The sequence below is a fragment of the Oryza brachyantha genome, chromosome 11 (assembly GCF_000231095.2).
Source record: "Oryza brachyantha chromosome 11, ObraRS2, whole genome shotgun sequence".
NCBI lineage: Eukaryota > Viridiplantae > Streptophyta > Magnoliopsida > Poales > Poaceae > Oryza > Oryza brachyantha.
In genome coordinates this window covers 14,255,957-14,269,404 of record NC_023173.2, presented here as the reverse complement: position 1 = coordinate 14,269,404, position 13,448 = coordinate 14,255,957, and the positions used below count along the sequence as shown (strand labels likewise).

Genomic DNA, 13,448 nt, shown 5'->3' with positions numbered 1-13,448 from the left:
ACCGTGAAAATCATAATTAGCATGATAACTATAATTATTATTAAAAATTCATTAAAACCATAACAACATGCTTCGTTAAATGACGGTTTCAAAAACCTCCACGATAACATAAACCCTGCCACATGCTGTATGCGTTGCCGCCGCTGCGCTAGTACAACCACCATGAAAACCGTAACTATCATGATAACCATAATTATTATTACAAAGATCATAAAACTATGATAATCATACGATAATTGTGTTACGTAAACGACGGTTTCGAAGACCTCGAAGATAACATGTACCCTCCTACTGGGCGTGTATGCGTGAGCCACGGCGACGGCGGCGGCGGGAGGAGACGACGCGGTTTAGGGGTGAATGGGATCACTGCATTTATGGTCAAACGTACGTATTTGTGGTCGCGGTGAGTGAGAATTGATGAGTTAATGCTGTGGTGATCTGATCTGCAGATGCGATGCGAACGCGACGAGAGTCAGCTCAGCTACTCGATCGGATCGATCATCCCGGGGTGTATCAATGCACCCAACGGCTTGATTTGCTTCAATTTACAGGCTTGTTTCATGCTCGATCTCATCATATCCCTCCAACGAGTGAGAAAAATAAAGAAAGGGAAATTATGGTGTCGAGTGCCAATTCATGAATTTTACATGATTTTTTTAATAGAAAAACCATTCAATTTCTCATTTTTCACTTTAAAAGTCCTCCAGTTCGGATCTTCTGAACTTTAAAGACTTCAAATGGATGAAAGGAATTTGGCATTTGTTTCAACAGGAGAGACAAATTGTGCTATGTGATTAGCACGGTGAATTGTGCAAATTATGACGGTGGAGTTTCTATCCGTCGAGATAAAAATTATGCAAATTATCCGTCGAGACAAATTGAACGGCTTGATTTGCTTCAATTTACAGGCTTGTTTCATGCTCGATCTCATCATATCCCTCCAACAAGTGAGAGAAAAAAAAATTATGGTGTCGAGTGCCCATAAACATTCGGTTCTCTTCGAAACACATGAATTTTTGAATGAAAAGCCGTTCAATTTCTCATTTTTCACTTTCAAATTCGTCCGGATCGGATCTTCTGAACTTTAAAGCCTTAAACTGGATGAAAAGGATTCGGTATTTGTTTCAACAGGAGCTGCAGATTGTGGTCATTTGATTAGCACGGTGAATTCTGCAAATTATGACGGTGGAGTTTCTGCCCGTCGAGATAAAAATTAAGTCAACTCATGTCAAATTTTAGAAAATATGTCACAGATATGATATAATATTGTTATACATATTGATAATATACATCAAGCGTGATGTCATAAAAGCATACGAAAACATGTAAATACAATATTTGGCATCCAAGCAAGATTTAATCTACATAATTTGTTGCCATGTTTTTATCCACCGCAAATTATTTGCTGTGTATATAAAGGTTTCAACCTCAAGGGTTCCATAGGTAAGTCTCATATTTTCGATTATACTTATGCTCGGAAGTTAAATTTTGAATTTATAGTTAATTTAATATTTTTATCATAGTTTATTTTTTTCATTTTTTCTTAAATCGTTAAGAACACTTACCCCAAAAGTTTTATCCATAATTAATCATTAATAAGTCGTTTCGCTTAATACAAGTCAAAAGACAAGTCTTTGCGCGTGTTCTCTAAATCAAAAGTTCACACCGTCATGATTTTTCTAATATTCATGGCTCAGCTAAGGCAAAAACCCAAGAATATAGCTACCCAGATGATTTAAAGTAATGCCCATGACAATTAAAGTACATATATGTCCCTTGCTCCCCTGGTCTAAACCTGTCTTATGTCTTGGCCTGTGCAGTATATTAATTTTTCTAGGTGTTGTATAAACATCATGCATGCATGTGCACTAATCCCTGTTTCCCCCACAAGCAATAAACTAGGGTTGCCTGTACGTTGCATGGTTGCCAACATGCAACAGGTCACACTCGCTGTCCCATTTCATCCCATTTGTATATTTGTAAGATTCTTTCATGTCCACGAAATTAATTTTTTGGTGTGTCAAATTATGCTGAAACTAATCCTAGCATAGCATGATGAGAAAAAAAATCAAGAATGTAATGTTATGTTAAAGCTAATACTAGTAATTAAGTATTAAAGTGGTAATGACTAACAAATTTGTTATTAAAAAAAGAGCTTCTCTTATTAGAGGTAACAGCTTTATTAAGTGAATGGTTGAGTCAAAGTTCATACTGGTAAATTAAGTACAAGTGGTAATAATTAACAACTTTGCTAAAGTTTCTCTTAGGGATAACAGCTTATTAACTGAAGCACATTCACCTTGGCTTTTTTTTACCTTTACTCTTTGGTCTTTTGTTGAAGTCAAACTTGGTCCCACCAACCTGCCTCACAAAGGTCAGAATTATAGGACCCAAATGCTGCAGGGACCAACCGCATACGTCACTATCCATCTGTCTACTTTTAGTACACGTCTAGGTAGTAAAAAAATATTTTAAAAAAAAGACAAAAAGGAAAATTGCAATTCGATGTTCCTGGATTATATGCAATGAGTCACTGATACGTTGCCATCGAAATATCAGCCATTAATAAAATCTCTCTTTACCCTAAAAAAAAGAAATATCGGGTGTTACAGCGATTTTTTTGGGCACATTTGGTGTTTTTTTTGTTGCGATTTTTCTTTGAAACTGCACTTTATCTTGGATGAAATTTGTTTGCGTGTTGCCAATGTGTCGGTGTCAAGTACTACAAAAATGAAACATGTTTCTTTTTTCTTTTTCGTCAAGGAAAAAATCACCCTTTTTTTCCTAAGCCCATGTTATCACTTTTTGTTGAAAAAGGACATCAAGACTACTTCTTTCAAAGAAAGCCCATGCTGCCCTGTAAAACATAAATTTGTTAGTGCAGCCATATATTGAGATAGACACCCAATATTTACGCTTTAGCTTACAAGCTAAACCAACATATAAATTTCAAAAGTTAATTTTAAAGTTGATCCGTGTGTGTTTTATCGTGTCTTATTTTTAAGTACTTTGTTTTAAGTAACTAGGAAGACAAATAAAAATTCTATCTACAAACTATTCTTGTCGTTAATACATTCTTTCGTATTATCACATAAGAGTAATGATGATATAAATATTTTTTTAATTATAAGACATAACACTAACCATAGTTGTTTATAACCTCCTTAACACATAATGCTAACAATACTTTATCACCTCTTATAGTACTCAATCAACACAAAGATAAGACACATTAAACTTATTAACTCTCTAAATATCTTGCTACTTAAAAGACAAGAGTCCTATTTCTTCCGCTCCTTCTCACGTCGCCACTCCAGAAAAAAAATCAAATAACCATGCCAGTGCAATATACAAACATTTTCTTCGACTTAAAAATAAATTAGTGATATCACCCCTTTCCATTTCTATAAAATAAAAAGAAGAAAAACCAAATCAAATTATTTTAGATTTTTTGCAGGGATTATTATTTTATATCATAGTGACATTTAGCAGAGTAAGGCATTGTTTAGTTTTCAAAAACTTATTCTAAAAATATCACATCGAATCTTTGAACACCTAAATAAAAAATTAAATATACATGAACATTAAAACTAATTACCCAGTTATGGGGAAAATCGTGAGACGAATCTTTTGAGCCTAATTAGTATATGATTAGTCATAAGTGCTACAGTAACAAATATGTGTTAATGACGAATTAATTAGACTTAAAAGATTGGTCTTGCAGTTTTCAGGTGAAATCTAAAATTTATTTTGTAATTATACTACATTTAATACTTTAAACATATAACCGTACGCGTTGATGCGACCTCAGCCGAAAACAAGTTTTGTCATCTAAACAGACGAAAAAAAAGCAGGAGTGGTGGGACCGGAAGAGGGAAACTGGGCGAAGATAACGGCTAGTGTCTGCGTCGCTGGTCGGCCAAGCCGCGTGCGCGTGGGCTCACCGTGGGCTTGGCCCATCTGGCGAGCGGGTTAGGTGGGAGTGGCGCTGGACCAACCGAACCAACAGCGGCCCCTGCGCCGTGGGCCCATGTGGGCCCGCTCGGCAGCCGGTTGCTCCCTGGACCTGGTCTACGAGTGGACTGGTGGTCAAATGTTGGTTCTTTGATGTATCAAGAGGGAGGGAAAAAAAAGGGTAGTACTGGCTTTCAGCTTGGACTTTTTTGGTGGATTGACCAGACCAACTGGTCATATGGATCATGTGATGCTAATTGAATTTTTGGTGTTTTGAGTGTAGGTTTGTTACCGGGTGATCAAACGTGGATGTAAATCATTATAAGTTTAGATTGTAGCAGATTAAAATGATATCACTATTTCGCAACGCCGTCTAATGTGTTTGTGTATAAGAGGACATTGATCCCAAAATTTTAGAGAATTCTGCCAAAATAACGGTAGATATTATAAAAGGTCGGATGCATTGCCAATCACCATTCTAGCCATGTGGCGATTTATTGGATGATTATTCTAGTATAACAGTTAACCCCTTCACCTAATTATTTTTATGGTAGGTTTTCTTCTGAGCAACCTAGATCTATGAACATGCATGTCATCTTTTGGGTTTTTAATAGAAAAAACAAACAATATACGTGTAAACGGAAAATAATTTATGAATAAAATTTTTATATATGTATTTATAGTGATCTAAAAGCCAAAACTAGAAAATAAACTAAAACGTAAAACCTTAAAATCAACTTCAAATTTACGACTAAAAATTTAAATTTTAGTTTATGAACATAAGCAAAAGCCAAAGATATGGGGATGAAGAAGTCAAAATTACCAGCGTATCATCTCGATGTATGACCAAGTTCAATAAAATCTACCATTATATATCTTAAGGAAAAAAAAAAAGCTTACTCTTGTACCTAGTCTCCACCAGCACCTGGCCTGCAAATGTGGCCCCTTAAAAGATGAAAAAAAAAGGCGTAAACCCTTCATCCGTTAAATAAAGACTATCAACCTCATGATTCGAATCCAAGTGAGTGGAGATGTTGAGCAACCATGTCCCTAAGCACTATCCAGCATGTCTCTAATTCACACTAAGAAAATCAACAATGTTTGAGATCAATATATTGACAAATAGAAAAAAAAAGGGACACCTAATGCAAAATGTTGCACACTAGCTAGAGCTAGCTTAGCTTGTGCAGCATCACCTGCCCAAAAGCAAAGGGGATTTACACTGTTTAGTGCTAGTGTACATGCATGGCACGGGTGTGATGTGCTCCCTACTTACTCCCTAATTAAGCACGCACAAGAAAAAAGGCTTCACCTTTTTCGTACAAAAAAACCTCTCTTTCTCTTAGTTTTGTGCCTTGTGAGTACACGAAGGATGTTCTTGGTTCCCCAAAGCAAGCACGCTCGTACATTGACCAAACCTAACCTCACAAAAGGCATGTGCTCGCTCACCTTAGCTAGCACGATTGTGTTTTAGTTAGGTTTAATCTCGTCATTAAGCATTACAATGTTTCATATTAACAGTAGGGAAAGGGAAAAGAATGTGAGCGATCGCCACCACAACAAGAGGATCGATGGACAATCTGGCACCGATCTGATTCGAGAGCCAATAAGATGGTTAAAAAGAGAATCTAATCGATTTAAAATTTAAAAATTGATTATTGAATTGATTAGAAGAGAATTTTTTGACAACTCTTTATTCTTTACTAAACAAGATAAAAATACTTATATTTTAGAGCATGGGCGGTACTGTACAGTTTGGCACCAATGAGGTACGATGGACAGAGCATGTAGAGTATATTGCACTTGCTAACCTGCTTTCAATTCAATTAATCCCCCTGGATCACGTACACGCATGGCGTGATTAAGCAAGCTCAAGACATGATTAGGGAGGGGATTCTTGCGTTGCGTACCTCTGATGGGAAAGGTTACCGTACAAAGCTATATATTCTTAGGATGCGTTCAGCTGGGAAAAATTTTTTGAGAAAGATGTCACATCGACGTGTATGATTATATACTTAAAGTATTAAACGTATTCTAATTATAAAATAAATTTTAGATTCCGCCTAGAAACCGCGAGACAAATCTTTTGAGTCTAATTAATCAGTCATTAACACAGGATGGGTACTGTACCATTTATGTAGCATTTATGGATAATCATGTACTAATTAGGCTCAAAAGATTCGTCTCACGATTTCTCCTATAACTGGGTAATTAGTTTAATGTTCATGTATATTTAATACTTTATTTATCTGTCTAAAAATTCGATACGATTGTTTTGGGAAATTTGTTTGGAAACTAAACAGGGCCAGCTCGCTCACTCCTGCTGTCATGTCCATGCTGGAGTGGAGCAGCCTCAACAGCCAAACATTTGTGACCAAATTAATTGGAGCAAGTACAACCAAACCATGGAGTTTAATTGTTTTCATTGATATCTTACACCCATGAGGCCATGACCCATCTAATACGGATTTGTCAATGCAGGATTTAAACCAACTGTGTGTTGTGCCGCTGGCAAAGATTCGAAAGGTCATCTGTGTGGGTAACCTTATCTGGAGACAATTTGTGACTTGTAAGTGAGACAAGAATAAGAATAAGGGTGATAGTTTGACCTTACGGTCGTATTTATAAATAAAAAATTTATATACATGTTTTTAGCAATTTAAAAGTTAAGAGTGAAAAATAAACTAAGCTAAAAAAACCCTAAAATCAATTCTAGATTTAACATGAAAAATTTAAATTTTAACTTATAAGCATAAATATAAGCGAAAAGATAGGTAATAGTCTAAACTTTTATGAACTCTGATGTGTTACATTATATGAACAAGAATAAAACAAATGGGAATATGAACTTAGGAAATGGCACACTTAACAGGGAATATGAACTTACGAAATGGCACACTAACGCCAAGGTTTTATCTGCTACCTACGACAGATACATAAGAGAGGTCAATAGAAGAGCTAACTATTAGCTTCAAAATCTTTCCATATCACTAAGAGTTAACATAGAGCCAACCTATACAATAGTTACACATAAGCATGTGTTACACCATCAATGCATGGTCTACCTCTCATACACACGTAGTTTTTTAGAGCTTGTGTTGCATCTGACTATAAATCTGTAGTCCGCTTTTCTTCTCTCTTATTTCCTCTCTTCTCCGCATAAGCATAAATATGATGTGGTATTTTTTGAAGCACGCTTGCGTAACTTATTGTACTCGCTCTAAACAACAGAACTGCTTGACCATGACTCCATGAGTATAATTACAGAAAGTATCTTGCTTTTGAGAATTTAGAATACATGTGAGAATTAAAGTCTTTATTTGGTTGATTTTGAGAAACAACATCCTTTCAAAGGATAATCTGTACAGGAGAGGATGGAGGGAAAAAAAAAAACAAGCAATGCCAATTTTGTGCTAAGGAGGAAACTACGGATCTTCTTTTTTTTTTTTTCCAAGTGTACTCTTAGCCCCTTTTATCTGAAGTGTATTTAGATGTGTGTTCGACATTAAGATAGTGGAAAATAAAACGAGTTGTTTAGCAGTTGGATGAATGGTTTTTAAAAAGGCTACAAGGAATCTGATAGCTGTTAGTATTTCAACTATTTTGTGATCAATCCGGAAAATTCAAAATACTGCTTGTTTGTAAGATAAATTTCCAAATGATCCTGTAGAGGTTATTTTTCAGATTGCTCATTACATTTCATTATGGTCTCTATTGCAGAGCAAGGTGGACGAGGCAGGAAAGCTTGAAGCTGGAGCAAGATTGGTCAAGAAAGTAGCTGAGGAAGTGTATGGCACGAGGCATGGCTGGAATCTACAGATGAAGCGGTTACTGGGATGAAACAATGGCTGTGTTATTCGAACTGATTGTGCTCTGCTTTGTTTTCTTCTCTGACTAGACACCTGTAATTCTCTGCTAGTTTTCTTTTCGAGAAAAATCTGAAAAAAGTCATCGACAAAACGTCTAAATCTAAGAAATGCTATTGACAATCGTGAGTTATACGAAATGCCATTGTATAAATGATTTTGTCTAAGAAATGTTATCGCCGTTAGAATTCCGTCCATTTCTGTCGTTAAATATATTGTTTACATTATAGCACTTAACAGAGAAATGCTAACGGAACCCTAGCGACAATGATATTTCTTAGACAAATTTATTTATACAATGACATTTTGTGCAACTCTCACTCGTTGATGACAATTTTTTAGAATTAGACGTTTCTCAATAATATTTTTTAGATTTTTTTTTGTTTTTTTCTTGGTTGATCACTCCAGGTAGAAGTGGCGAATTAAGGTTTAGTCAAGTTTGTTAGGTTGTGGAGCTCTCAGATCGTGTGTTAGGACTTAGGAAGCGACTAATTTTCACATACTGTCGTCGTCTCGATTCATTTCTATTAATGGAAATGAGAGGGGATTTTTTTCCCCTTCTTTCTCAAAAAAAAAAAAAGAAAGTATCTTGCTTGCGTATATTGATTTTTAAGTTCTATCCATGAATTCAAAGTGTGCTCCATAATCAAATGTGCAACTGCATACTTGCCGAACAAAAAGAAAAGAAACTTGTACAAAATGATGATTGACAAACAAATTTGCAACGAACTGAAAATCCTAGGAATAACATAATCAGAAACTGTATTTATTAGAAATCCTGGAGTCATGAATGCTGATTACCCCTTCGTTTCCTACTTCGATATAATCAATTAGATCACACATAACCTTAGGTTACTGAAACTACTAGCTCAAGCAACCAGATAATTTCGGAAGGGAAAAGCAAAATGGTGTTGCAGCTATTGCTTTCCACCAGCAAAGTGAAAACTGTGATGCATGTAGCTTTAGGGGGTCGAAGTACAACTGCTACAAAACAATGGTGTTGGCATCGAATCTCAACATCCTAGCGGCTGATGGGGGTGTGCATCCGCTCAACAATTCTATTGATAGCATCTCGAGTCATTACAAGAGTATCGTGCTGAAGGATGCTGTAAACATTTAAGCCCTGCATTTTAAGGTAATTAAACATCAGTAACATAATCTCCCTGTAAAATTATGACATCTTCATTACTCCAGATTCAAGTGACAAGATTCAGAGTCGAGAGACACTCACGATGGATGGAAGAACATTCACATAGTGAAGATTTTGGGTAGCCAGTTTTAGTTTCGTATCAATGTCACCTCCATCAACCAACAAGACCTTCTTCGTGTCTTCCATCTGCCTAATATACTGCACAATGTTTTTCGTCTTGTGGCTAGGAACTTCAAGGTCCTCGAATACCAATAGCTATCAAATAACGACAGGAGCAAACTTTAATGGTGAACTCAAAAGTCTATTCATTTGTCATATAGGCATTTGTATGCAGACCAGAAAATATTAAGATAGGTTATATGCAGGAGAGTTTACAGGAGCGAATGACTCCATAAATCCAGTTATTTTCAGTAAGGCATGCAGATAATATTGGTTGGTTGTCAAATCTAGAAGGCATCATGCAACTGGGGATTGATAGATATGTAGGTAAGCAATTAGGCCATCTTCCTAAACTTCAGCAAACAAAAAAGAAGCCTTTCAGGTGACAAATTGTCATGCCAACATTGTTTACGAACTAAGGGCATGCACAATGGGATGCTATTGCAGAAGCTTAGGCGGTGTTCAGAAACACCTTCTGCAAACTTATACTCCCTTGTTTTCCGTACAGATGATCCCCAAACTACTAAACAATGCGTTTTTGCTCAAAGAAAATCTATAGGAAAGTTGTTTTTAAAAAATAATAATCCATTTTTCAAGTTTTTATAGTTAATACTTAACCAATCATGCCCTATTGAGTTGCCTCGTTCTCCATGCCAGGGAGAAAGGTTCTGAACCCTCTCTCCTGAACAAATCCTAGACCATTAACCCTCTTTCAATGCCACAGTGGTATTTCTCTGTGCTTCGCTGCCAAATGAAGTGTTTGATGCTACCCGCGCATTGCACGTGAAAATGAAAAAATCATCCAAGGATAACAACACCCAATGAACACCAGAGCCACATAACTAGCTGGTAATTAACTAAATTAAAAGATTTTGTTAGAGACATTTTTGGAGAACAAGACTCCTAAACAGATGCCTTTCTAAGCATCCATCTAAGAACCTATTTAAACAGATGCCCTAAAGCAGCCAGTTTAGCATACTATTATCAAACTGATCCTGGAATATAATACTGAACAAAGACTTAATACAAACAATTCAACTAGAGCCCAATTGTTTTGTAGGCAAGCTAACTACAATTGAGACGATCCAAGAAGGAAATGCAGTAATTTTCGTAAAGTTGCATTACCTTTCCCTCGGCAGTTCGAGCAGATAAGGCTATCTTAAGTCCCAGACGCCGTACTTTCTTCTGCAACTTAATCGCATGGCTTCGTGGTTTAGGCCCATGCATGGTTGCACCACCCCGAAACTGTTTCAGTTTTTGTCTTACTTTAGTTAAAATTAAGCCCAAACCAGATGTGGATACCTCTACAGGCTATAAACCACTTTTATGCCAGACACAGTAGCAATAGTAACATAACCTGAGGGCCACGCAGTGTACCATGTCGTGCTCTGCCAGTTCCTTTTTGGTTGTAAGGTTTTCTTCCTGTGCCGCTCACTTCACTGATAGTTTTAGTTGAGTGTGTCCCCTGTGAAGGATAAAGGCCTATATTAGTTCAGAAAATCACACAAAATAGATCGCAGTACGCAGGAGTCGAAAGTTAGAACCAAGCAAAAGAAAATGAGATATTAGGTTGCACCTGCTGCCTTTTAGCAAGTTGCCACCTTACTACTCTGTGAACAATATCCTTCCTGATGGGGACATCAAAAACATCACCATCTAAAACCATGAAGCCCTTGTCCTCGTTATGGAAGTTTGTCACTCGAGATACTAGGTCTTCATACTGCCCTGCAATACGAAAATTTCAGATTACTTAAAATTCAGCTAAATTCTGGTAACATATATCTTCCAGGCAGGCACCAGCCAATTGCGAGACAATTGTAATACCAACAGTGAAGTTAGGTTTCTATTATGTACAATCTTGTCCATGTTAGACAATAGAGTTGTCACTTTAATAAAGCATGCAGTATCATGTAATGGATTCAAACAAATTAAACAGAAACATGAGCAGGTTAATCTTGAGAGCATAGCATTTTAAGGTGAAGCTTGCAAACGGTTAACAGAAGAAAATGACATATCAGTAGAAAGGTACCCAGCTCTCGATCTGGAGTCCAAACAGTCTTGCTGGATAGAAGTTCTTGTGGAATGAGCACTTCATTTGCTGGAGCCAAGAGAGTGGAATACCCATTGAAACAGACCGCTGGCAAATTCTGAAAATGAAATAAGTAGCTGAATTAGAGTGCCTGATCAAATTTGCATTGTATGATACATATCCAAGGAGCACTAATAGAGCAAAGAGAACACAGAAAATAAAATTTTCAACCCAAATAGCATCCAAAACCGCTATCTGAATCATTAAAAATTGATCATTCCATTGTTCATGAACCAAACTACGGAAAATGAATGCTCCATACGACCAGAGTATAACATCAGCAGCACAAAGCATAACACAAGTTTGCATGATTAGACAAGCCAACAACGTAGGTGGAAAGCAATCCAAATAAAGCCCAAGTGAATCAAAATTCAAACCTGACAGAATACAAACACAGATGTAAATTCTCTCTATCCAGATGTGAAAGCGACCAATATCCACTCCCAACCCATGATCTATTTGGATTATGCTCAACCATTGGAACAGTCTTAAAATAATCTTGTACTGTGACTTAAACCCTTTTGTGCAATGGAGCATCTTTCGTAGCAATACACGTGTGTCAGGAACGCTATGGAAAGATAGAATGCAACCGTTCTTGAACATGTTAGCTAGCCCTAGAGCCCGCAATCCTAGCGCATGATATGTCTCCTGACCGGATAAAATTACCCAGCTCAAACTGCACATAACTTGGATCTAAGTGGTCGGGCAAACCTGCACCAAAATCCCACCGCGATCATAGGGCCTCATTTCTAACATTCCCAAGCATTCCGCAGTACACAGCATCAACACGCCACAAATTCTCATCATGACAAAAAAAATTCAAGTAATTGACCCCGCGCTCACGAGGGCGTAACAACTAAATCTCTCCTAGTCTCTAAAACCCTACTCCGCACAGTGACCGACCACCGACCAGAGAGCAGCAGCCGGAGATGCCGCACTCGAACCGGGCGGAGCGCATGGACGCGCGAGGAGAGTAAGACGGAAGGAAGGCGGCGGGGGAAGGAGGAGACGGGGGGCCGAGCAGAACCTTGCTGGGAAGCAACGCGCCCCGTCTGCCGCCTGAGCTGGCTCCCAGGGCCGGTGCCGCCGCGCGGCGGAGCACCGACGCGGCGCGCAGGAGTGCCCGCATCGGACGGCGGCGGTCGTGGCTCGGAGAGGCGGCGGCGGCGGCGGCGGAGAAGCGGAGGCGAGGCAGCGATCTGGTGAATACTTTTTTCTCCTCTCCCTTACGCTGCCGGCCGTGGTAGTGGCGGTGGGCTGTATGGGCCACTTCGAGTGGGCCAGAAGCGGCAGACCACGCGCGTGGGCCGTGTCTCTGGGCTGTATGGGCCACTTCAGTTATATGGGCCTCTCGGAGAGGGGATTCGCCTAGGCCCTGTGGATTTTAATCAGGTCCCGCGTGGATGGGCCTCTCAAACTGGCCCATCAACATGGATGGCCGATATTTAGGCCTATCCAAATAATGTCCCGTGTAGGATGGGCTCGGGATTATGGGCCCTTCAGCCAGGCGAACGTGAATGCGTGTTTGGGTGGGATTCACATCCTCTGCAATTATAGCAGTGATACTATAGGCACTGACATATGAGTCTCATTCTCACGGGCTCACATGTTAGTGATGGTAATGACAATACCATAATGATAGATAATCTAAGTCCGTTTGGGTGCTGGAACCAAAATGGCTTGTGGTTGCAGTAATCCAGAAACGATTTTGCTTCAATCAAGAGTGATTTTTTTCAATTATATTAAAGTACCTATAGATAATTATAGTATAGTTATAACATACTCCTTTCGTCATAGAATATAATGGATTCTACCACTTTATCCGCTTAATCCCTTATATTTAAATAGATGTACTATATAAATATAATGTAACTAGCATGTAATTCCAGTGTAGAACTAAGCTATGATCAGGGGCGAATCCAGCGGGGTGGAGGGGGGCTAATTTTTTTCTTCCTCCTTTAGCCCCCTGCTATTCTTCTTTTCTCTCTTTTTCTTCCTTATGTCTCTTATTTTTCATGGTGATCTAATGGGTAGGGTGGCTCGAGCCCCCAGCACATAAGTTGGATCTGTCCTTGGCTAAATTTTTATTTTTGCATGAGACTTAGTTAGATACTACTTATATTTGCAACTACATGCAGTTAAATTATATATATATAGTGTATATGTTATTTTAAAAACAGTTTTATTATCATACTTAAGAAAGTACCTTGAATTACCGTACTTTTTAATG

The 13,448-nt window shown here is 38.1% G+C and overlaps 1 protein-coding gene across 1 annotated transcript; it reads right to left on the bottom strand.

Moving 5' to 3' along the window:
- Positions 1–8,538: 8,538 nt before the first annotated feature.
- LOC102705299 (50S ribosomal protein L4) lies at positions 8,539–12,397 on the bottom strand. Its single transcript, XM_015842220.2, has 7 exons — positions 12,246–12,397; positions 11,159–11,276; positions 10,706–10,854; positions 10,487–10,594; positions 10,255–10,374; positions 9,052–9,225; positions 8,539–8,943 (listed from the first exon to the last, which is right to left on the bottom strand). The coding sequence occupies exons 1-7, from the start codon at positions 12,345–12,347 to the stop codon at positions 8,842–8,844; spliced, it is 873 nt and encodes a 290-aa protein (XP_015697706.2). The 5' UTR covers positions 12,348–12,397; the 3' UTR covers positions 8,539–8,841.
- Between the last annotated feature and the right edge of the window lie 1,051 nt (positions 12,398–13,448).